The 22,403-nt window shown below is 34.1% G+C and overlaps 2 protein-coding genes across 8 annotated transcripts in view; one reads left to right on the top strand and one right to left on the bottom strand.

Annotated features, from left to right (window-relative positions):
• Positions 1-69: 69 nt before the first annotated feature.
• On the bottom strand, positions 70-8,819 carry Etfrf1 (electron transfer flavoprotein regulatory factor 1). Of its 2 annotated transcripts, XM_046435796.2 has the most exons (4): positions 8,650-8,819; positions 5,435-5,518; positions 988-1,076; positions 70-906 (listed from the first exon to the last, which is right to left on the bottom strand). In XM_046435796.2, exons 3-4 carry the CDS (start codon positions 1,036-1,038, stop codon positions 685-687), a joined length of 273 nt encoding a protein of 90 aa, XP_046291752.1. In that variant the 5' UTR covers positions 1,039-1,076; positions 5,435-5,518; positions 8,650-8,819; the 3' UTR covers positions 70-684. The 2 variants fall into 2 exon arrangements, with proteins under 2 accessions (XP_046291752.1, XP_046291751.1); XM_046435795.2 differs by lacking the exon at positions 5,435-5,518 and having other exon boundaries at positions 8,650-8,817.
• A 93-nt stretch (positions 8,820-8,912) lies between these two features.
• Positions 8,913-22,403, top strand: part of Dnai7 (dynein axonemal intermediate chain 7) — a 91,910-nt gene continuing 78,419 nt past the window's right edge. For 3 of the 6 annotated variants that reach the window (XM_058576279.1, XM_046435788.2, XM_046435785.2), the window contains exons 1-2: positions 8,920-8,996; positions 11,823-11,840. In XM_058576279.1, coding sequence (XP_058432262.1) covers positions 8,994-8,996; positions 11,823-11,840 — 21 coding nt within the window. In that variant the 5' untranslated portion in view covers positions 8,920-8,993. The other 3 variants (XM_058576280.1, XM_046435787.2, XM_046435786.2) reach the window with 3 other exon arrangements.

Here is a 22,403-nt window from a genome sequence, read left to right as displayed (position 1 = left end):
AGGTTAGGCCCACCATGTTAATTCACACAGAAGTAGATGCAAAACAAATCTGCTTTTATGACAAAAAAATAGAATAAAGTTATTATTTTATTTTGAAAGAAGGTAATTGATTCACAACAAATGATTTAAGGCCCAAGGGAGTCAACAGCAAAGTTAATAATGGAAATAATAGTTATGTAATGCCAATCACTGGGAGACTATTTCAAGGTCAGAAGTAATCTTCATATCTGTTATTTCTATAACTGCATTTAAATCATTACTGAGTGTTATTTGATTTTTTTTTAATCATCCTTTAATATGTGCTTTAATGTACCAAATTGGGTCAAAAATAAAACTACTCCAAAAGAGAATAAATGTGCTAAGAAATTATTTTGCTTATTAAATGGCATTTTCTTGTCAGTACAAGGGAGAAATTGGCTAAAAGTAATAGACTAAAGTTAGAAAACAATTTCTTACTGGGTTCTTATTAATTTATAATTGGTTGTATAAGTTGTTATTTTAATAAAAATTGAGCATAAAGGATTGTGGATGTATCTCTTAGTTATCTGGTTGAAACTAGTTTTGGTTCAGCAGGACAGTTCAGGTATTTTTTTACACATGTATATCTTGCCATTCTAGTTTAGAATACTTGGTATACACAAAACAGATGGTACTGATTTTTCAGCTGATTTATAGTAGTAATGATCACTTAGTTTTGTTGATATCTGAATAATAGCGTTGTTTCATAGCTCTGTATTTTCTAAGGAAGTATAAGGCTTCTAACTCTTTCATGACAAATTCGCCTCGTTCAATAAGTTCTTTGATCTTCTCTGGATCCTTCACATCTTTGTTTTTAAGGAAAACATTCTTCAAACGCCTTTTAAAATAGTCTGCTCCTTTTGGATAGTCCCGTCCAAGGTACAGCAGCTTGAAAAAGAAAGATTATATATTTCTAAATAATCAGGGTTATATGACAACATTTGTAAAACTGGCAACATAATTACTCACATTTTTATAAAGATTCAGTACTTCTCCTCTTAAAGAATTGGCCATTTTCATTTAACGTTGAAATTAATCCACTTTTGTACATAACATACCTAAAGAAAAGGAAAATTTTTTGTAAATAACTCCATTGTATTCTTAAATAATAAAATAACACTGATCTTATACACTGGGAAATAGTACCTTTTTTTTAACCTTTTGGTAAGTAGCCCTTTTATTGATGTTTGAGGTACTGAGATATAGCTATGAACATGTCAGCTATGTGAACATGTACAAAACTACTTCTAATGGAGACTTAAACAAGACAATTATGAATGGTGACAAGTTCTATGAAGGAGAGAAGATTATGAGAAAACAGATTATCTTAAGTATATAGCACTACCTCCTTTTACTACACAGTGGAATGAGAACTAGATTTTACTCCCACCTGCAAAATGTGTTCTACAGGTTACTTAACTTTTGAGCTTCGCTTTCTTTAAGGGAAAATTCTTTTTACCCTGTTCTCAAGGCAAGGCCAGATCTGTTTGGGGGATATTAAGAGTCCTGATCAAATCTAGAAGGGTATTCTCCAGAGGAAGGTTAAAAACTAAAAGAAACTGAGTATGTGAGTCAAACAGGTTGGCAGTGAATAGTAGATAAACAATATGATAGATAAACCATCTATCTACTATTTATCTACAAGGGTGTCCAAGAAGAAGAGGCAATATCCAGTGGCATGCAAAATCCTTCTCTCTATATCTTTGTTAATGCTACAATAAGGAGAGGAAGCTCTTTAAAGGCACCATTACAGCCTAAACTCAAAATAATTCCTACTAGTTAAAACTATTGGAATTAAATCAAAATCCCTAACACTGCATCCTATCAGATGGACACAATTCCAAGATATTCCTTTATGGTTCCAATTTTGATCACTGGATTAAAGTGATGTTATTCAAGGTTATTTCTCCAAAGTACTACTTTTTGTTTGCCTTTCAGTGGACAATGGTATTTAGAAACTACCACCTAGATGGAATATTTTAGAACCCAAGATATGGGAGCTAGAAGTGCTTAAAACAGTGGGTTTGTCACTATTCCAAGGACCTCTTCAGTGGGCAAACTTGCAAACAAATGTATATACATGTAGATTAAATGTGATATGTGTATACATACACAATTATTTTTATACAAATTTCTATATGACCTGATAACATTCGATTCCAACATTACAGGGTTTGTTTTCATTTTAGTTTTTCCTTTCCATAGTTTTAGCACTCTTGTCCACCAATAAGAAATCTGGTTCTCATTATCCTCCATAAATTTGCTTTTTGGATCATCAGTCCTCTACCCACAAGGCAACCAAATTCCGGTCACTGTCACCACTCAACACACACTATTCTGAGCTATGCCACCTAGTTCCACCATCCCACATTTTCTTCTCCCCATTCCTTTCTTCTCATTTCCCTCTCTGAGGCTCAAGAATTATGCTGTGCCACTACCCCCTTCCTAGATAAGTTTCACTTGTTCCAACTCTAACAACCTGTGCCACCAACTTCTCTATCCAAAGAAATGTTCTCCTCACTTCATGGTAGGCTCTTATAAACAAACCCCTCCTAACCCCCAAAGACCATTCTTATCTTACAATCCCTTCATCTCTCCTTCCTTTCTCTAGATGCCTGCCCACTTAATGACCTTTGAACTGAAGATTTTTTGTACATAAGTTTTAAGGGTTATTTTATAGTTAACTAGCAGAAAGTATAAATTAAAATTATAGCACCATATTCAGTTAGAAATAATTGTGCTAAGTCCTCCCATTACTTTTCTTTTGGTTCAGTCCTAAAGTACAATATTATAGACTCTCATTAAGACCTCACCTGTCCCCCTGCCTCATTTAGGCATTTTGACAAAATTTACATCTTTCATAATTTGAAAGGTAGGGTGTCAGTGTTTTCATGCATATTGTCTTATGTTTTTATATCTTATGCTTAAGAAAAAGTGCATAAAATGTGCAAATTTAAAGTCATTCAGGTTATGAAATAATTAAATCTTTTAAGCCTTCATATGCATCTTTCCAGTCATCTCCTTCCCATCTCTACCAAGATGACCACTAATGACTTGCAAATTACTCTTGCTTTGTAGTTTTCCCAACCATGAACACTTTCTTAAATAATATATTTAGTTTTGACAATTTCAACAGCAAGCATGAGTCTAAGTAAGGACAGAGGAAATAATCCTGTTACTAAATGAAAGCCCAGAAGTCCTAATCTGGCTTTACCTTCCCCAGGATTTAAAGTTCCCTTCAGGAGTATTTAGTAATGTCATGAATCTTCAGCTCTCCACAAATGAAGCCTGTGGAAATCAGGTATAAATCTTGACACTTGATTTCTGGCTATTACACAGAATAGGGAAGAAAAGACTATTATTTACTTTAAGCTCACCAAAGCCCAACATCAGCTTCTGGGAACAGGTTGAAGCAAAAGGTCAAAATGAGTGTCCTTAAGTTGATTCAGTCAGTGAACACAGCATAGAAGAGAGCAGATATTTCATTTCCATGTGGTCCAGACAAGGCAGGTACTGATAAGAATCTGCCAGACCTGCCTTGGTTTAATGTCCTCATAAAAAGAGGGTCCAAATGGTAACAGGAATCTTGATAGATAGCTCTCAATGTGAGTTTGATTCTGGATTGGTTGTTCCATATCAACTATTGTGTTGGGATGTCATTTGTCCATCCTAGAAATTCCTTTATCTTCTATATTGACTATCCTACTTTTCATTTTCCAAAGTGTCCCTTTTTCTGATTTTATTGTTTTGGTACAGCACATCCTTTAATACTAACGGCATACAGGAGGTGAATAAGACTTTGAATGTCTAAAAATGGCTGGCCACTTTATATTTGGTTGATAGTTTGGTTGGGTATAGAATTTTAAACTGGAAACAATTTTCTTTCAACATTTTGAAGCAATTGCTCATCTGTAATTTTACTTCCAGCACTGCTATTAAGAAGTTCAAAGCAGTCTGGATAAATGATCTTTTATTTATATGTGATGTATTTTTTCATCTCCTCAGAAATTTGAGATTTCTTTGAAGATTTTGAAACTTTACAATGATGTGTTGTCATGGGTTTATTTTCTTCCTCTGTAATACACTTGGCTTTTGCAATCTGGAAACTTTGAAGTCTGGGGAAGAAATTAATTTTGTTCCTAGTTTCGTGTCCCTCTCCCCAATTTTCTCTTTTCTCCCTTCTAGGAACTCCTATTATTTGGGTGTGTGAAATTCTAGATATGCCCTCTTTCTTTTTTTTCTTTTTTCAATTTTCTGGGATACTTTCTTTCTCATAAACTTCCAAGTGTTCTATCAAGTTTTTTCCTTTCTGCTATAATCTCCAAGAACTCTTATTATTAATTTTTTTCAGTATCCTGTTCTTGCTTTAAGAACACAGATGTTTTTGTAACTACATAATATATGTATCTCTGAAAAACTTTGATTTTGCAAAAACACATTAAAAATAAGAGAGGCTATGGGAGATATGTTTGATCAGATACCTCAAATTCTATACAGCTGAAATCAGAGCAGTATTCAAAACCAGAAATGGTACTTGGACAGTTAATCTGAAACATTTAGACTTCTCTCAGAATAGGAAGAGACCACAGAGAGGTTAAAAATAATAGAGTAGTCTGAGGATGGGAGTAGGGGGCTGGAGACTTGAGTGAGAATCAAACATGAATGAAGCAATCACTGGGGATGATGGATATGTTTATTTTTATCATGGTAAAGGTCTCATAGTTGTATAATAGATATCAAACTTATCAAATTATACTTTATTATATATAATTATGCCTTAGTAAAACTACTAAAAATAGAATAGGAATTCTGATAAGATACTAAGATACATATGTAAGCAGAGATCTATCCAAATGATCAGGCTGCCAGTTAGTGAGTAGGAGTAGGTGTTCAACCTGCCCCCAGTCAGCAGCTACACATAATTTGCGGTATGCCTTCCTGGGGAGGAAGTACTGGATATAAGCTCTTATTTTACAATGTAAAATAGTATATCTAAAAGGTACCTCCTGCCAGTATAGCAGCTAAGCAAAGACCTTTTCTTGCTGACTCATATATCTTTTTTTCTGGCCTCTTTTTAGGGGGAAAGACCAACATAGGAATCAAAATTACTTCCACACTAATACTTAGAAAATTCTCTTGTAGTTTATAAGCTAACTCACATAATAAACACATAATGGAGTCAAACCTTTTTTTCTCCCCTTCTGAGTTCACTGTTAGCTTTGTTGAAACTTTCTATTTTATTCCCAATTGTTCCCCCGCCCTGTTTTTTCTCTATCACTTCTGAGCTTTCTTCCAAAATCTGGTGTTCTTTTTCTGTCCATTCTTTTAAGGACAAAAATGTCTTCTAGATCTGCATCCATGGTTGAAGCTTATAGGCTTTGAACTTCACTTCAGGTATCCTAGGTGAGTCCTTTACCTTCTCATGTATCTTGGATTGTTCCTCTTGGGCTACTCAGTTCCCTGAGCAGTCTACCAATCTCTGAGGATTTGCCAATTAAACCTTTAAAAGAAAGAGGAATGAGGGTCTTGCATTCAGCATTATGAATACCTAAATTCTATCGCTTCTCATGTATTATAGTATGCTTGAAGATGCCCTAGTATTACTTTGTCTAAAAATAAACCTCCAGTCATCTGTGGGAATGAGGGGTGTAGTTACTTAAAGGAGTCTCTCAGATGCTTTCATTTAGTTCTCTTTAATTTTCATTCTTCACCTCCAATTCCAGGGCCACTGTTCCAATGTCTTTTAAGAATACTGTGGTAAAAACTGGGTTTTTCTGGTGAACTAGGTCACCTTTATTCATTGTTTTCCAGCTTCTAAAGTTTTATTGCTGTCAAAACCTCTCCAAATCTCCATTTTTATATCCTTTCAGAAAGATACAGTAGAATTCTGGAAGGGAGTAAAATTAGGGTGTATTGAACCTACCAAACAACAACTAAGGTATTTCATTAAAATATTTTTTGGGGAAGGGCCATTATCAGAGTGAGCTATTCTTAAGAATGTTAAAGAACCATGTGGTTCTCAAAAAAATTTAAAATTAAATGTATAGATATAATTTTAAATTGCAAACACAGACTGTTTAATGTCTGGCAAAGAACCTGGCTTCATTTAATTAACAATTTGTAATATATGAAAGCTTTTTGAGAACCTGATTTATGTTGCTGGCTTTTTTTAAACAAATTATTAATAAAAGATTTGCCTAGCAAAAAATGGAGCTAGTGTGGCTAAGGTAAAAATTGTCCAATTCTTTGATGTTATGTGAATGAAGTCAGTTTATTGTTACATTGCTGACTTTCAGGCATTTGAGTTTATTTCAGCTATTGGGAGAAACAGGTCTTCTTGGGTTTCTAATTTAGGAAACTATTTTAAGTCCAGCAGGGACATGGGCTGCTGCTTAACTCTTCATGAAGTCATGGAAGTTAGGGAAGCCAAAAAAATTAGGGTTTAAGAGAAACTCCCCATTATTATAAGAACTTGGGTATGTGATGGGTGAGAAGGAGGTGCAATCCCCAATAATTTTTTTTCAATGATGCAGATTAGGAGTTAACTAACAATCAGCTCCACTCCTAGGTTAATAGTGAATTGTCAATTTACTAGGAGTCATGGTGCCCAAATTGTTAATTACCCTTTCCCATGAAGTTCAGATAACAACATAAGCTGAAGGAAAACACAAAAGAGAGGCACTATAACGTTATTTGTAATTGGTTCTAGTGGACTTAAACAGGTGAAGCACAATTTCCCCAAACTAGTTAATCCTAGAAAGCTTTATACACAAAAATTGTACCAACACACTTGCCATCAGCAGAGTAAGTAATCAAGAGACAGGTGACAAGAGATTTTACCCTTAAAGGCCAGCATACACATTCATCTAGGCCTGGAAAGCAGACTATACAAAGTGAGTTGTGGATAGGTATGTTTAGAAGGGGCAGGTAGGCGCTACACCTGTCTGAAGGTAAAGAGATACCAGGGAGCAGGCCTGTACAAGGATACTAGTAGACAGTAAAATTCATGAGTATAATTCCTTATGCCACAGTGACTTGTACTAATAGAGATCAGCATTTTGGAATCCAACACATCTATGCAATTCCTCCTCCCAGGGAAGGAGGTTAACAGAGAGCTTGAGTAGATTCTTTCCTGCCACAGTCTGGCTGGGCACAAATGCCGCAGTCTGGCTGGGTACACAATCACGAGCCACCACACAGCTTGTAGATTCAAACAGCAACTCTTTATTCCTGAACTCACACCAGCCGTCTACAATCACGTTCTGGGGAAATCCACGTTCTCTGCCCAAATCCACCTCCACTGGGCATCTGTCTCCCCAAAAAATACTGTCTAAATCCCGTGAGAACTCAAGGGGAACTCAGGCAGCAGGATACGCCCTATTCCCAGGAGGAATAATCTTAAACCTGGAACGCCCTAAACCCAATTATCTTAAACCGGGAACACCCTAATCCGCCTTGGTCCTTGAGCAAGGTCACCTACATTCAATGTCACTGCAAATGTCAGCAACATGGGGTACGCTGGCAAGGAAATTGTCATACCTACTTGGCTAATGGCTCCCAGCACTTTCCCCTGGAGGTCTACCATTTTAAGATAGTTTGGGTTTACCATTATCCTTTGCCCCATCGATCCTAATTAAGAGATGACTAAGGTTTTGTATTAAATATTAGTAGTTTTGTTTAATTCAAAACAAAAGCACACTTCTATACCAAATAGCTACAGTGAGCTGTAAAAGAGCTCCCAATGAAATAAAAATTAAAAACAACAGATGTTTTTATCTAGCTTCCAGCATGTGGAGGTAGGTGGGATGTAATAACTATTACACACTAAGACTTCTATTAAGTGGGGCTTATAATGTTTTACCCACAAAGGCTAGTTCTGTCGGTACTACTTTTTAAAAAATCAATAATACATTTCATCAACGGCATTGGAAGGGATAGAGCATTATTAGAATTCAGGGCCAATAGTTTTAAAGTACTTCCGGCCTTGTCATGAAAAAACAGGGTTTAGACAGGTCCTAAAATCACAGAGAAAAATTGAGGCTTTGGAAAAATAACAGTCACTTAATTTCTTCTCATTTTCCTCTTGGTGTGGGGTGCCGGTGTTTATTCATGTGCGGAAGGGTCAGAAATTATGAAAGTTGTGCTATTTGTTAGTACACTTAAGTGTGTGACCTTGGGCACATAAGTCTTGCTGGGCCTCAGCACTCGGCAGTCTTCAACTGTTAGGAATATTTTGCCCACTAATTGCTTCAAATCATTTTCAATTCTTGTTTATGGCTGTCCTTAGGATAGGGGAAACGTACTTTTCACAGAAAGTAAACAGATCCACGAGCAGAGAGAAGATTCTGGACTATGTTAATCTAAAAGTAACCAACCCTCTAGGAGTCAATTTGTTCGTATCCAAATTTGCAAAGGATCCTGTCCCCTGGCTGGCCTAACTCTGGTGGCCCAGGTAGCGCACTAGGATGTCTGTCACTTGACCCAAACGCGGGTCGCTCCCTTTCTTCTGGAAACCCTCCCAGAAAGATTCGCCCCGACACACTTTAGGCAAGAAGAGGAGAGAGACTGTCAGCGTCGGAAAACGCTCAGAAACCCCTTCCCACACCCATAATGGTTCTCGCCCAGACATACTTCACCAACTCCAGACCCCAGAATCCGGAAAACAACAAAGCGCCCCGGTGGCTGCACTCCGGCGCTTTCCGGTATGCTACAGCCTTAAGAGCCTCTGACCGATCTGACTTCACCGCTCCTCCACAGCCCAGCGGAGCGGGGTGAAGCTGAAGCAACCTGTCAGCGGTGGGGGCGGGACGACAACCGGAAATTTCTCTGTGCGGCGGCGCACGCCGGTATGGGCGGGCCTGAGCTCCGCCTATGTTGCGCAAGTGGGCGGTGCTTGTTGTCTTGACCACCTGGGCAGCGTTTGTTCACAGCCGAGCTCCGACTTTGCCGACTGGGAAGGTCGTTCTTGCTTCCTCATGGTGAGAGGGGACAAGGAGAGGTAGTTCAAGAGGCGAGCATTAATTCAGCTTCACCAGTGTTGAGTGACGTAACAAGAGCCCGTCATATTTTAGAAAGGAGCGGCTCAGTTGAGGAAAGAACCCTTAGCCCGGGGCGGGTCCGTTTTCTCCTGACTGGTAGCCTTGGGTTCCTGAGTCCAGCAGACAGGTGGGAGTCCCAAACCAGTTTCTGCAAACAGATGGCCATAATGGTAACATGATGTCCTAATCTTACTTGTTGCTAAACTGAAAACAGTCCCAACCTAGTAATTCCCAATGATAGGCATTCCCACTAATTTGCTTTCTTATTCAAATTTGGCAAATATGTATTTACATCTCTTCTGTAGTTAATTAAAAGCTGATAAATTTATTGCACTCTGAAAGGTTATCTTGTGTGGTATTCCTTAGGAGTATGAATTGTTTTATCATTCAGTGTAGTCAATCAGCATTAAATATGATAAAGCTTCACGTTTTGTTTTTGTGTACCCAGCTGTAAAGTCTTCCCCAAGGAGACAAACCAACATATAACTATGAGCTGATCTCTTTTCCCATTTTCTTAAATGTGATTTCCATCAAGAGATCTTCTATGATTAAAACCAGAGGAAGTGGAGAATGTAACTACTTGGTTAATTATTTAATGCATTAATTAAAGGAAAATATGGAGTGCATTCTTTGTGTTTGGCGCTGGGGTGGAAGCTAGATATGAAAACGAATGTGACAACCCTTCTATGGGAGGCAGATGAAACAAATTAACTTCAATACAGTTTTATAACTAACAATTGAAGAATCTAAAATGGGGTAACACAAAGTTGGAAATGATTAAATTGGGGGAAGGGAGACAGGAAAGAGTTGGGTTTTTCAACCTGTTTTAAAATATAAATGTGAGTTTTCTACAAGTGGTGGGAAGAAATAGGAAGTAGAGAGCACTTCTGGCAGAATACAAACGGGTAAGCCAATTTAAAACTATTGGTAAATTGGGAGAACAAAAAGTACCTATTTGTTCCTTTTGAATGTGAGTTGAAGTTTCTTCTTCTTAGATTCTTATAGCAATATTTCTCAATTGTAGCCCCTGGAGCTTTTATTGCTAACTCACTGGAGTACTTGTTAAAAACGCAGATTCCAAAAACCCACTCAACTCCAACACTGAACTGGCTGCCATGCAGTACTACAAACTAAGTAGCTTAAACTATAGAAATTTGTGTCTCACAATTACAGAGATCAAGGCATCAGCAGGGCTATGCTTCCCCTAAAGACCCTAAGGAGGGATTTATTCAGACCTACCTTCTAGCTTCTAATAGTTCCTTGGTTTGTGTCAACATAACTTCATTCTTTACAAGATATTCTCCCTGCAAGAGTGTCTTAAGTCCAAGGTTCCCCTTTTTATAACACCAACCCTATTCCAGTATGTCCTCATCCTAATTTAACTAATTAAGTCAGCAGTATCCTATTTCCAAGTAGGTCAGATTCTTATATACAAGGGTTTAGGACTTCTTCATGTGAATTTAGAAAGGACACAGTTCAACCCATCACATCTGCTGAATCATAACATGGGAAGGAAAGTGAGTTCAGGAACATGCATTTCTATGAAAGATTATCAGATGATTTTTATGCCTTCTGAACTTTGAGAACTATTTTACTGCATAATAGTTCTTATGATTTTCGGGAGGAATAAGACTATGTACTTAACCCTAACCTGTTTCATATTAGAAGCACTCAGGAGAGATGACAGTTTGCCTATCTTAAAATAGAGCTACTCAAGAACAGGAACAATGCTATTTACATATTCTGCTGTATAGTACTTACATCTGGTTGAACACATTTCTATTAATTGATAGCAAATATTATAACAAAAATAGAACCCATTTGTAAAAACCATATGAGATCAAAATATCTATTATTCGTCTGTATTTTGTCTCAAGCACCTCAGATGGCCTTACACATAAAGCATTAATAAATATCTGCTGAATCAGTAAAATATATATACTTTTCAGGAAGATGAAATATAATGTGTTATATAGTGATAGTGACTTTAACCAGTATTTTCCTTGTATAGCTTTTCAAATATATAAAGTATATAATCATATAATCACATGATCTACTACAAATTCCTTACAAGAAATCTGATGGATACATTGGCCTTATCAATAACAAGTAATGTTATTGAAAATACTCATAATTATAAATCTTTATTGAAATATTTTACTTTCCAAAATAACTTCTAGAAAAGAATAGATCTGCTGTAAAGAACCTTAAATCTTCATAGCTTTGCCTTCTTTATATAACCAATTCCCTTTCAATAAAACCTACCCAACTTATTATACAGAAAGATTATTTCTTTATAAAATGAGATCATTTCCACACTTGCACATTTGATGTTACTGCCAATAATTAGTCACCAATTTATTACTTTTGGAATCCTTTAAACCAGTACTTTCTTGACTGGCACTCAGTTTAGTGATAGAGTATTTTATTAAATATGGATCCTTGATTGTCATAAGAAATATTGTTGGAAACTATGTACAAAAGATGCCCTCATGGGTGAACTATCTTAGTTTTCCCTGTAGTACATACTTATAGTTTTGTCTGAATTGTATGTGTGGTTTTATGTTTAACCTAAATCATTTTTTAAACAGCTTTTTAATTTAGGATAACTTTAGATTTACAGAAAAGTTGCAAAGATGGTACAGAGAGTTCCCTTGTGCTCTTTTCCAAGGTTCTCCTAATTTTAACATCTTATATAATCATGATATTTTTGTTAAAAATATCTGAATTATTTTTAAAATGTATCATTTGTTTTCCAACTTTTAGGGTCCCAAAGAAAAAAAGGTATGTAGAAATTATTATTTTTCTCAAAATAGTTTATTTTATGAACACATTGTTTTACAGAATTCTTATGGAATTTTAAGCTAATTTTCTAGTTTTATTATAATGTATAGAATTTACTATGCTTACTTTTTTACACATTAATTCTATTTAAATCATGGAATAATCCTTAACAATTATAAACATTTTTATATGAACATATTTTTAATATAAAAATATAAACATATTTTTATATTTATATTTGATATAAAAAAGATTTCTAATTTCATAAATACAACTAAAAATTGCCTTTATTTTTACCTGTGTTTAGATTTGAGGCTTTTTGTTACTTCTGCTAAAGAAAATTTTCTTTTAAGAACTCCTTTTCTTGTCTACGGCCACACCACCCTGAACGCTCCTGATCTCATCTGATCTCGGAAGAACTCCTTTTCTTTTTCCCAGAAAAACACAAAAATTTATTTGTAAAACCTGTTATGACTTAAAAATGAACCCCAAATTAATATGAGTTTGAATGGATTAACACAGACTTGTGTTTTTTTAAATTTTGTTTTTTGTTTTTGTTTTTAGTACTGGGTAGAAATATAGTTCAATAAAAGATGTACTGTTCTGTGTGTTTAGAATGCCCTTTTTTCTCTTCTTCACTTTTTGGATTTATATTTTTAAGGCAGAGATTATAATCTCTTAACTGGCAGGCCAGATTTAGCCTACAAACATATTTTATTTGCCCTTAAATGTTGTTTTTTAATTTTCCTTTTAAAAAAATCAGTTGTTTTTCACAAAAATGTGATTCCCATCTTTTAATAAAATATTGGAATTCTGATAACATTGGGCCTACAGTCGTATGAGGCAACAGTTGACTTTTCTCAATGGCAGCTAACCCTTTTAGGAGGGCAGAAAGTCTTCAGTTTGCCATAGTTCTCACCATGGCCACATCCCTTCCTTTATTTACCTACCTGGTTTCAACAGGGATTTATTTAGGTTTAAAATGCCTGCTTTAAGGCATTTCTCAAGGTTCATTTCTTCATAGGTTTCCCCACCATTTCTCTTGCAGACTGAATTACAGTGGGCTTCTCTATTCATATGTTCTGCATCCATGGAGTCAACCAACCATGGCTTAGAAATCCATTTTTAGGGCTGAGGTTGTGGCTTGGTGGTAGAGCACTGACCTAGCATATGTGAGACACTGGGTTTGATTCTTAGCACCACATATGAATAAATGAATAAAATAAAGGTCCATCAACAATTTAAACAAAATTTTAAAAAAGAAATCCATTTCTAAACAATTGTGACTTTAGAATATAACAATTATATCCCTAAAAGCTAGAAGAAATAACGTTGAGTATTTCACTGAAAATGATACATGTTTTAAAAAAATTGCATTGGTACAGAATATATACAAGCTTTTTTCTGTCATTATTCCCTAAATAATACAGTATAACAACCATTTATATAGTATTAACATTCTATTAGGTATTAATAAGTAATCTTGAGATGGTTTAAAGTATATGAGAGGATGTGCTTAAGTTATGTGGAAATACTATGCTATTTTATATAAGGGATGTGAGCATGTGTACACTTTGAAATCTATAGAGGCCTGGAACCAATCTCCAACCTATATCAAAGGACACTTGTATTCTTATAGTACATGCATTTGTACATACCTAAATTATAATTCATAACATTTTATTGGAATTATGTATTTATGTCTGTGAGCTGTTAAAGTTAAGGTACATGTCACCTATTTTTATGTCCATAACATTTAGTACAGTGCCTGGCACGTGTAGAAATTCAGTCAATGTTTGTTAAATAAATATGTGAAACTCCATTTACTCTGCCAATACTTAAAAACATTTGAGTCCTTGACTACTTGGAAGAAACGTTTGCATAAATGTGCAGTTGCTATTGATATAATTAAACATTTCTTCAAGAAATATTGTTGCATTCCTTCTGTGTCTGCATTTGTCAATTATTTGGACCCACTACCAACCTGATACTCTTAGAGGTTGTAAATATAACTGAACAAAATTAATGAAGCACTCATAAAAGTTCTTAATAGGGAGGCTTCTGGAGGGTGCTATATATCTCTTCAGTTAGTCATTGGTTTATGTGGACTTTTTTTTTTCCTGATCCAAATTCTTAAATCTTAGAGGAATTATTTTAATCTGAAAACTCATTGTTTACTTTGGTGCTTAATCGTATGTCTTAGTGTGTGTTATCTTGCTAATAACACAATACCATAGAATGGGTACGTTATAATGAAAAGAGCCAAGACTTTGGATTATGGCTTTATCCAATATTGAGCCCCAGTGTGGTGCAGAGAATCACATGGTGAGAAACAAGGAGCTTTTATACCAGACCCACTCTTGAGATAACACATGAACTCCTTAATCTGTTATCCCATTAATTATATGAATGGGTTAATCCACTGATGAAATCAAAGCCCTGCTCACTCCTTAAAGGTCTCACCTCTTAATACTCAGCAGGTTAAATTTTAATATGAGTTTTAGAAGAACAAATATAATTAAACACTAGCATAATGTATGCATGGATACTAAATAAATGCTTTTGGATTATTTTGTGTTTAGTAATGTTTTCCTTAGAGATGGTGATATTCTTCCCATGAAATTTGAAACCAAACCCAAGAAATAAATTACATACTTTTGAATTATTCTGTTTTTGAAGAGTGTGGTTTTGTATTTTCAGTAAAGTTAAGAAAACATTAAAATATATATTTTATTTTTTCTGATTATTCAAAGTATTTTAAGAGAAATAATAATAAAGATGGTATAAAATTAAAATAATAATAGAATGGAAATTTTCTTCTTTCCCAAGATACCCAGTCTGCCTTCCTAGAATAATCACTGCTTATCTTTTCAGAAGTTTTCTAAACATTAAGGAGTACATACAGATGCAGACACACACACCTTTTCTTCTTTTAGCTTTCACTTATCAATATATTTTATTCAAGTATACTCATCTTTTTACCATTTAACATTACTGACATTGAGATGTGTCTTATAATAGATAGCATGTTCCTCTCTTTGTAGTCCTGCCGTGATATCCATTTCTTCTATAGAGATATTTTCTTCTGTCAGTCACTTGGGCTCACTACCAACCTGTTACTACTTTAAATTTAGTTCTCAAGGGGTTTTGGACCAAACTAATGTTTTGCATCAGACTGAAAATCCACATGAACTGGTTTGTGGTTTAAATTCTAACGGAATTTTTTTTCTTCCTTCTACCCAGTGTCTGGGTTGAAATGCAGGTTTCCTCACTTATACCTTTCTGTGTTGTGGGCTCGTTTGTCTTCACATGTGTATCTGTTTACTTTTAAATTACAATCTTGGGCATTATTTCCTTTATTTGGTAGTAATAAATTAAAGTGCATCTTACATCTGATGACATCATAGTCTTAATAGAACAAGTGTATCATGGGAACCATTTTGTTCTGGCACATTGAAATTACCTCATACCATTTAATAGCTGCATTATTTCCAATTGAAAATATGTACTATTTTTTTTATATTCCTCTTTTTTGCCACCACCTTATAAAATCCTTGTATGTAAGTCCTTAAAAACATGGAAGAATATTTATTTTATCAGTTTAGCAATGTTCAAGGTATCTAGTGAAAAATTTCAAGACCAATTTCTTGAACTCATCAAGTTTATGTATTCTATTTTGGGTTGTAGAAATAAATAATATAATTTTAGGTACCTTTAGATAGTCAGAAACCAAGTAAGAGGTCAATGAAAAATGTGGGATATAGTATGGGTGGTGATGCTATTTAACATAGGGTTATTAACCAAGTAAAATTTGAAAAGTAATATGGATAAAGCAAGGGAATAAGTCAATAGCTTGCCAAGGGACAAGCATTCTAGACAGAAGAAACAGCTATTGCAAAGATCCATAGTTAGAAGTGACCTTGGTGAGGGTGCCAGTGTATTTAAAATAGAATGAACAAGGTAGAAAGTGAAAGTCAGTTGTTAAGCAAAGCCAGTTTGTGGTTCATGGCCAAGTAGGCCTTGATGTATTTGGATTTCATTCTGGGTGTGTTGGGTAGCCTGGGAAAGCCTTAAGCAGAACAGCATGATCTGATTTACATTTTTAAAGGGTCATTGTGGCTGCCTTGTGGAAAATTCACTGTAGGGAAACAAGAATGAAAGTTGGAAGACCCATTAGGGAGCTGCAATACTGTTGCAATAACAGTCTGTATGTGAAGACTTCAAGCTGAGGTAAACCTATGAATTTACTTCTGGAAGTAAAAGATACTCCCAGAACTACACAAAGTTTTCTAAGGATCCAAAGACACAGTTTTTTGGAAATCAATTTTTAAATAGTCAACTTCAATATTTACCCTTTCCTGAGAAAATACCTTCTCATAAATTCCTACCTTCTTATTATTGCATCTTTCCCTTTTATAATCATCCTTGTACTTTATAAGATAAAAGCTTGTCTCTTATCCACAGCAAATCTTATTTTGGTCCATTGCCTAGGATCTGTGGTTTCAAACCAATGGAAAACTAAAGGCATTGGTTGGTGTTGGCAAAGCTTTCTCTAATAAAGGTATCAAAGACTTCTTGTTGTTCTCTGTGTTAGTGGTGAAATGTGTCAAGAGAAATATTGAGATTTTCTGAATTCATATTTATTATAGGATGGAATGATGGGAGTGATGATAATTTTTGCTCAATGGTATTGTCCATGAGATTATCATCAATTAATAGTACAGAGAGCTCTCTCAGAACATACTATAGAAAGTGAATCTGATATGGCCAAGAGGTTTAAGTTTGATGACCGGGCTTTGTCAAGTAGGCAAATGGTAGACTTTAAAAAAAAAAAATATTTATTTATTTTTTAGTTGTAGTTGCACACAATACCTTTATTTATTTATTTTTATGTGGTGCTGAGGATCAAACCCAGGGCCTCCCATGTGCCAGGCGAGCACCTACCGCTGAGCCACAACTCTAGCCCCAATGGTAGTCATTTTAATGCTTGGAATTAAATATGAAATTTTAAGGCTTTGATGAAAGTGATAAGATTGAAAATAATAAAAATGTCATTTTGATCCTTCCATTTCCATTTTATTGGACTTAGGATTCTGGGGACCACCCTTTCTGCCAAAAAACAATAAATAATGCTGACTATATACATATAGATCAAAACTATCATCTGAAAAATACCTAAGATATAAAAACATAGTAAGAAATTATCAGGAAAAAGACCCGAGTAAAGACAAGAAACAAAAAAATAATGGATATACTAAAACTGTTTTTAATCCCTGTTTTGTTTCCCTGGTTTTATATGAAGACATTTGCAAAACTGGAAAAAACTTGAACTATGTTTCTAGTAGTTCATACTGGAAGCCAAAAAGTGGCATGTTTTCAATATACTGGAAAAAAATGGTCACATTAGGATTCTGTAGCAGCTAAAATAATTTTCAAAAATAAAGGTAAAATAAAAGCACTTTCTCATAAACAAAGCCATCTGCAAAGGAGATTATATGTGTAAGGTATACAACAATAATCATAAAACATGATATTTAAAAATAATAAGATATGACAAAAAACAAATATTCATAACTTTATTAATGGATAAGCAAAATGTGCTATATCCATAAAATAGATAATTATTCAGCCATAAAAATGAAGTATTGATACATGATTTGACATGGATGAACTTTGAAAACATGCTAAATGAAAGAAGTTAGTCATAGTAGTTGCCATTTTGCATAATTCCAGTTATATGAAATGTCCACAGTAAGCAAACATAGATGTTGAAAGTAGATTAGTGGTTTCCAATAGCTGAGGGTTTGGGAAAAAATGAAATGTCATTTCCATTGTGTGTAGAATTTCCTTTACGGATGATGAAAATCTTCTAAAATTGTTTGTGGTGATGGTTGTACAATTCTGTGAATAAACTAAAAGCCATTAAAATAGTACTCTGCTGTACTTTAAATCTGGAATGTTCCCCAAAGGCACATGTGTTGAAGGCTTTGTTCCCAGCCCATGGCACTATTGGGAAATGGGGGAATCTAGTAGGGGAGCCTAATAATAGGAAGTTTAGTTACTGGGACATGCTTTTGATATTGAGACCCTACCCCCTTCTCTTCCCCTTCATGTTCTTTTTCTCTTTCCTCTTCCTTCCTTCCTGCCTTCCCCCAACCTCTCTCTATCTCTCCCTTCCTCCCTCCCTCCTTGCCTCCTCTTCTTTCTTTTTCCTCCCAGCTGCCATGAGCTAATGCGCTTTCTTCTGCCATGATTATACTGCCTTGCAACAGGCCCAAATGCAGTGAGGCCAGATGACCATTTGGAGGACTATATCCAACATCATGAGCCAAAATAAACTTTCCCCCTTTTTAAGAGAATATTTCAGGTATTTTGGCATAGTGATGGAAAGCTGACTTACTCATATGCTTTAAATGGGTAAATTGTAAGATGTGAATTATATCAAAACTATTATAAAAAGATGCATAATTATAATGTGTAATTGGGTAAGGGAAAGGAGTTAATATGTTCTAAAGTTCATGTACTGATTGGTAGGAAGATAAAGATATTGATAAAGCAGGTATATTTCTTGATTTTCTAGAGTAATCACTAAAATTATAGAAACAAAATTTGCAACTTCCAAACTATTAGAGAGAAAATAGTGGAAGGACAATCAGAAAGATATCAAGAAAGGATACAAAAAAAAAAAAAAAGAAGAAGGTAGGATACTCTCCAAAATAGTATAGTTTATTAATGCTCAAATATATTAAAAATACAAAAACATATCAAAGATACAAGAAAGTTGAAGATAAAATTATAAAATCATGCTATGCAAATGCTAGAAAAATGAAAACTGTTAGCCAGATTAATATTAGACACAATAGAAATTAATATTAAAAACACTTCTAGAAATAGAAGATCATTTTGTGAGAGAGATTTGAATATCAAAGAAATATAATTTTAATCTGTATATACCTAATTATAAAGGTTTGATATATGCAATGCATAAATTCAGAGAACTGTAAGGAGAAATAGACAAGTCCACAAATATAGTAGATTTCCTCTTTCTTTAATTTATAGGACAAGCATTAAAAATCAACAAGTATTTAGAAGATTAGAGCAACATGGTTAAAAAAATCTAAAAAATTAGATATATTTAGAACACTGCAGCCAACTACTAGGGAATTTTAAGAACATATACTTTTCTTCTCCAAGTTGACAGTACAGTATTGTATGACTGTGCTTAAAATTAAAGAAATAAAAACAGTTTAGAGCATGATATTAAGCTAAAAAGCAAAGAAATAGGTATAAGCAGGAAGACACAATATTCTTGGAACTTTTGAAATATTCTAAAGTTAGTCCAGAGGTAACATAATGGCTATTGTATGCATGCACAAATACTAACAATGAATCCCACTATTAAATATAATAGTAATACACCACTAAAAACTTTTTTAAAGGAGGTAATATAATGGAGATTAGAAAATAATTTAACTCAATAAGGAGAACACTTAAGAATTTGTGTAATATAGCTAAAGCAATAGATAGAAATTGTGTAGTTGTAAATACTTATATTAGAAGATAAATACTGAACATTAATGAACTAAGTATCTTTCTTAAGAAAAAGAGCAAAATTTAAAGTAAGAAACAGAAAGGAAATAAGGATAAATACAAAAAGCATTAGAAAACATACAATTGAGAGGATCAGTAACCTCATGTCCTTCATCTTCACTCACATATCACCTCTATTAGAAGTCCACCGTAACCACTCTATTTAAAATTGTAATTCATCTATCTACAACTACCCTAGCAGTCTGAAGTCCCTCAACTTTCCTCCATATCACTTATTACTCTTTAAAATATTTTATAATTTTTTAAATTTATTTTTTGTTTGTTTTTGCTTTCTCTTTCCATTTGAATGTAAGCTCATTGTGCAAGGATGTTTGTTTACTTATATATTCGAAATGATTAGCATGTTAGATTCTTAAGGTTTATTAAAATAATTGAGTAAATGAACAAGGTACAATTTATTTCTTTGGAAAAAACTGACAAAATTCACAATTTTCTAGTAAGCATATCAAGAATAAAAAGCATAAATAATAAATATCAAAAACAAAAAGGGAGGCATGATTTAAACAATAAATTTCACTATTTAAACAACTTTATGTGCCAAAAAAAAATAGGAAACCTAGATGAATTAGACCAACACCAAAAAAAAAACAATAACTTAAAATATTTTAATGAAGAAGTAGAAAACTTCTTCATTAAAATCATTTAGGAAATTAAGTCAGTGGTTCATCTTCCCAGAAAGAAAATTCTGAGCCCATAAGTCTTTGTTAGCTAATTCTTTATTCACGATAAATAAATATTTTAATATTTACATCAATTCTTCCAAAGCATATTTAATGTGTACAAAAAAGTATGTTTAATGTGTACAAAATTTTATTTTGGAATGCTAGAAAAGTGCTGAAAATTGGTGCTGGTTAACATACTTAAAACCACTGAATTGTACACTTGAAAATGGTTAAAATGGTACATCTTATGCTATATGTGCTTTGCCACAATAAAAAGAAGTAAATCTCAATAGTATACATAAAGCACAGTTAAATGTATGTAAAAATTAAAAAGAAATTACTTGCTAGGCTGGGGTTGTGGCTCAGTGGTAGAGTCCTTGCCTAGCATATGTGAGGACCTGGGTTTGTTTCTCAGCACTGCATACAAATAAATAAAATAAAGTTCCATTGACAACTAAAAAAAAATAGAGAGAGAAAGAAAGAAAAAAGAAATTACTTAGGGATACATGAGAAAACTATAAAGAAAAATTATCACAATTATTTTAGTTGTAATTTTTAAAAATCATACATGATTGTACATATTTATGGGGTACAGTGCGATATTTTCATAAATGTATACAATGTGAAAAGATCAAATAAGGATAACTAATACAAGAATCACCTCATTTATCCTTTCTTTGTGTTAGGAACATTCAGAGTCCTCTTTTCTAGGAATATTGAAAATAGTCAATGAGTTATTGTTAACTATAGTCACCCTCTTGTACTTTGGAACACTAGAGCTTATTTCTCCTAACAGTAATTTTGTACCTACCAGTCAACCTCTCTCTGTCCCTCCCTCCCCACCACAATTCCCAGCCTCTGGTAACTATTTTACTCTCTACATGCAGGAAGTTAACTTCTTTAGTTTCCACATACAAAGTAGAGTATGCAATTTTGTCTTTTTGTGCCTTTGTAGTAGGTGACAAATAGTATCCTCTTTAAAACTGTTTTGCTCAGTAAGATTAGTTTTCAAAATCATATTCTTAGGAGCCACACTCCTTCTCAAAGTCTTAGAAGGTTTCCATTTCTCTTAGAATAATGGCCCAACACTTTATCATAGGCTTCAACCTTCATTCCCATGCTTATTCCCTTTGTTACCTCTTCTTTGAGTCTTCCCAGAACCAACTGAATTTTTTGGTCTATCCAGTGTTCTTCCAACCCTGTATCTTGCACACATATTTTCCTCTTCTTAGGATGTCTTACCCTGATTATTAACATCTTTTGAGTACAAATTTAAATACCCCTTACTCTATAAACATTTACCTTGAGCCCCATAATTGAAAATAATCTCTCCTTCCTCTAAACTTCCAAAATAACACTCAGTATACCTATCAGTCATAAAAATACCTTCCACTTTTATGGATGTACAGTTTTCAAATGATTTTTACATATATTTTTCTTTATTCTTCATAACAATCATGAGGTTTTCTTTTGTACCACTTAAATAAAGATACAGAGACTTGAGTATGAGAATTATTTAAATTGCATATACTTGTCACTCTCATTCCTTCTCTTTTTTAATTACAGCATTATAGTTATACATACTGTCTGGATTCATCTGGACAAAATCATACATGCATGGACTCTGACCCACTCCATTTGAGTCCCTGTTTTATCCTCTGCTTATCCCTACCCCACTCCTCTACTCCACTTATCCTCTACTTGCTCTCATATATTTGTCCACCCTTGACTGGTTCTTTCCACACACACACCTATAGGTGAAATTCACTGTGGTATATTTATGTATGCACATAAAGGGATTTTGTTACATTTATTTCACCTTTCCCATCTCTCCTTCCTTCCTTCCTTGATGATCGCATTTTATTCCAATGATCTTTTCTATATATTTATGATATCTGACCCCTCTCTCCATTTTCCCTTATTTTACTCTACCTTCCACATATGAGAGAGAACATTTGACCCTTGATTTTCTTAGTCTGGCCTATTTCACTTAGCATGATATTCTCCATTTCCTTTCATTTACCAACAAATGCCATAATTTCATTCTTCTGTATGACTGAGTAAAACTCCATTTTGTATGTCTACCACATTTTCTTGATTCATTCATTCATCTAGTGACAGGCATCTGATTCCATAATCTGGCTATTGTGAATTGTAATGCTATAAATATTGCTGTGGCTGTATCACTGTAGTATTCTGATTTTAGTTCTTTGGGGGCATATATACTTATATACTATTATATATTATTATTATTATTATATATTTTTATATATTTATTATATCTTCTTGT

This window comes from Marmota monax, unplaced genomic scaffold, assembly GCF_021218885.2.
Source record: "Marmota monax isolate L192 unplaced genomic scaffold, Marmota_monax_Labrador192_F-V1.1 WCK01_AAM20220418_F8-fsc00012, whole genome shotgun sequence".
NCBI classification, from domain to species: domain Eukaryota; kingdom Metazoa; phylum Chordata; class Mammalia; order Rodentia; family Sciuridae; genus Marmota; species Marmota monax.
The sequence above is the reverse complement of the archived record's forward strand: the minus strand, read 5'-3'. Positions and strand labels throughout refer to the sequence as shown.

Coding starts and splice junctions, on each gene's coding strand:
- Etfrf1 (XM_046435796.2), bottom strand. CDS start 1,038: ATGAAAATGGCCAATTCTTTAAGAGGAGAAGTACTGAATCTTTATAAA. Junction 907..987: donor TACTGAATCTTTATAAAAAT/GTGAGTAATTAT, acceptor TTCTTTTTCAAG/CTGCTGTACCTTGGACGGGA.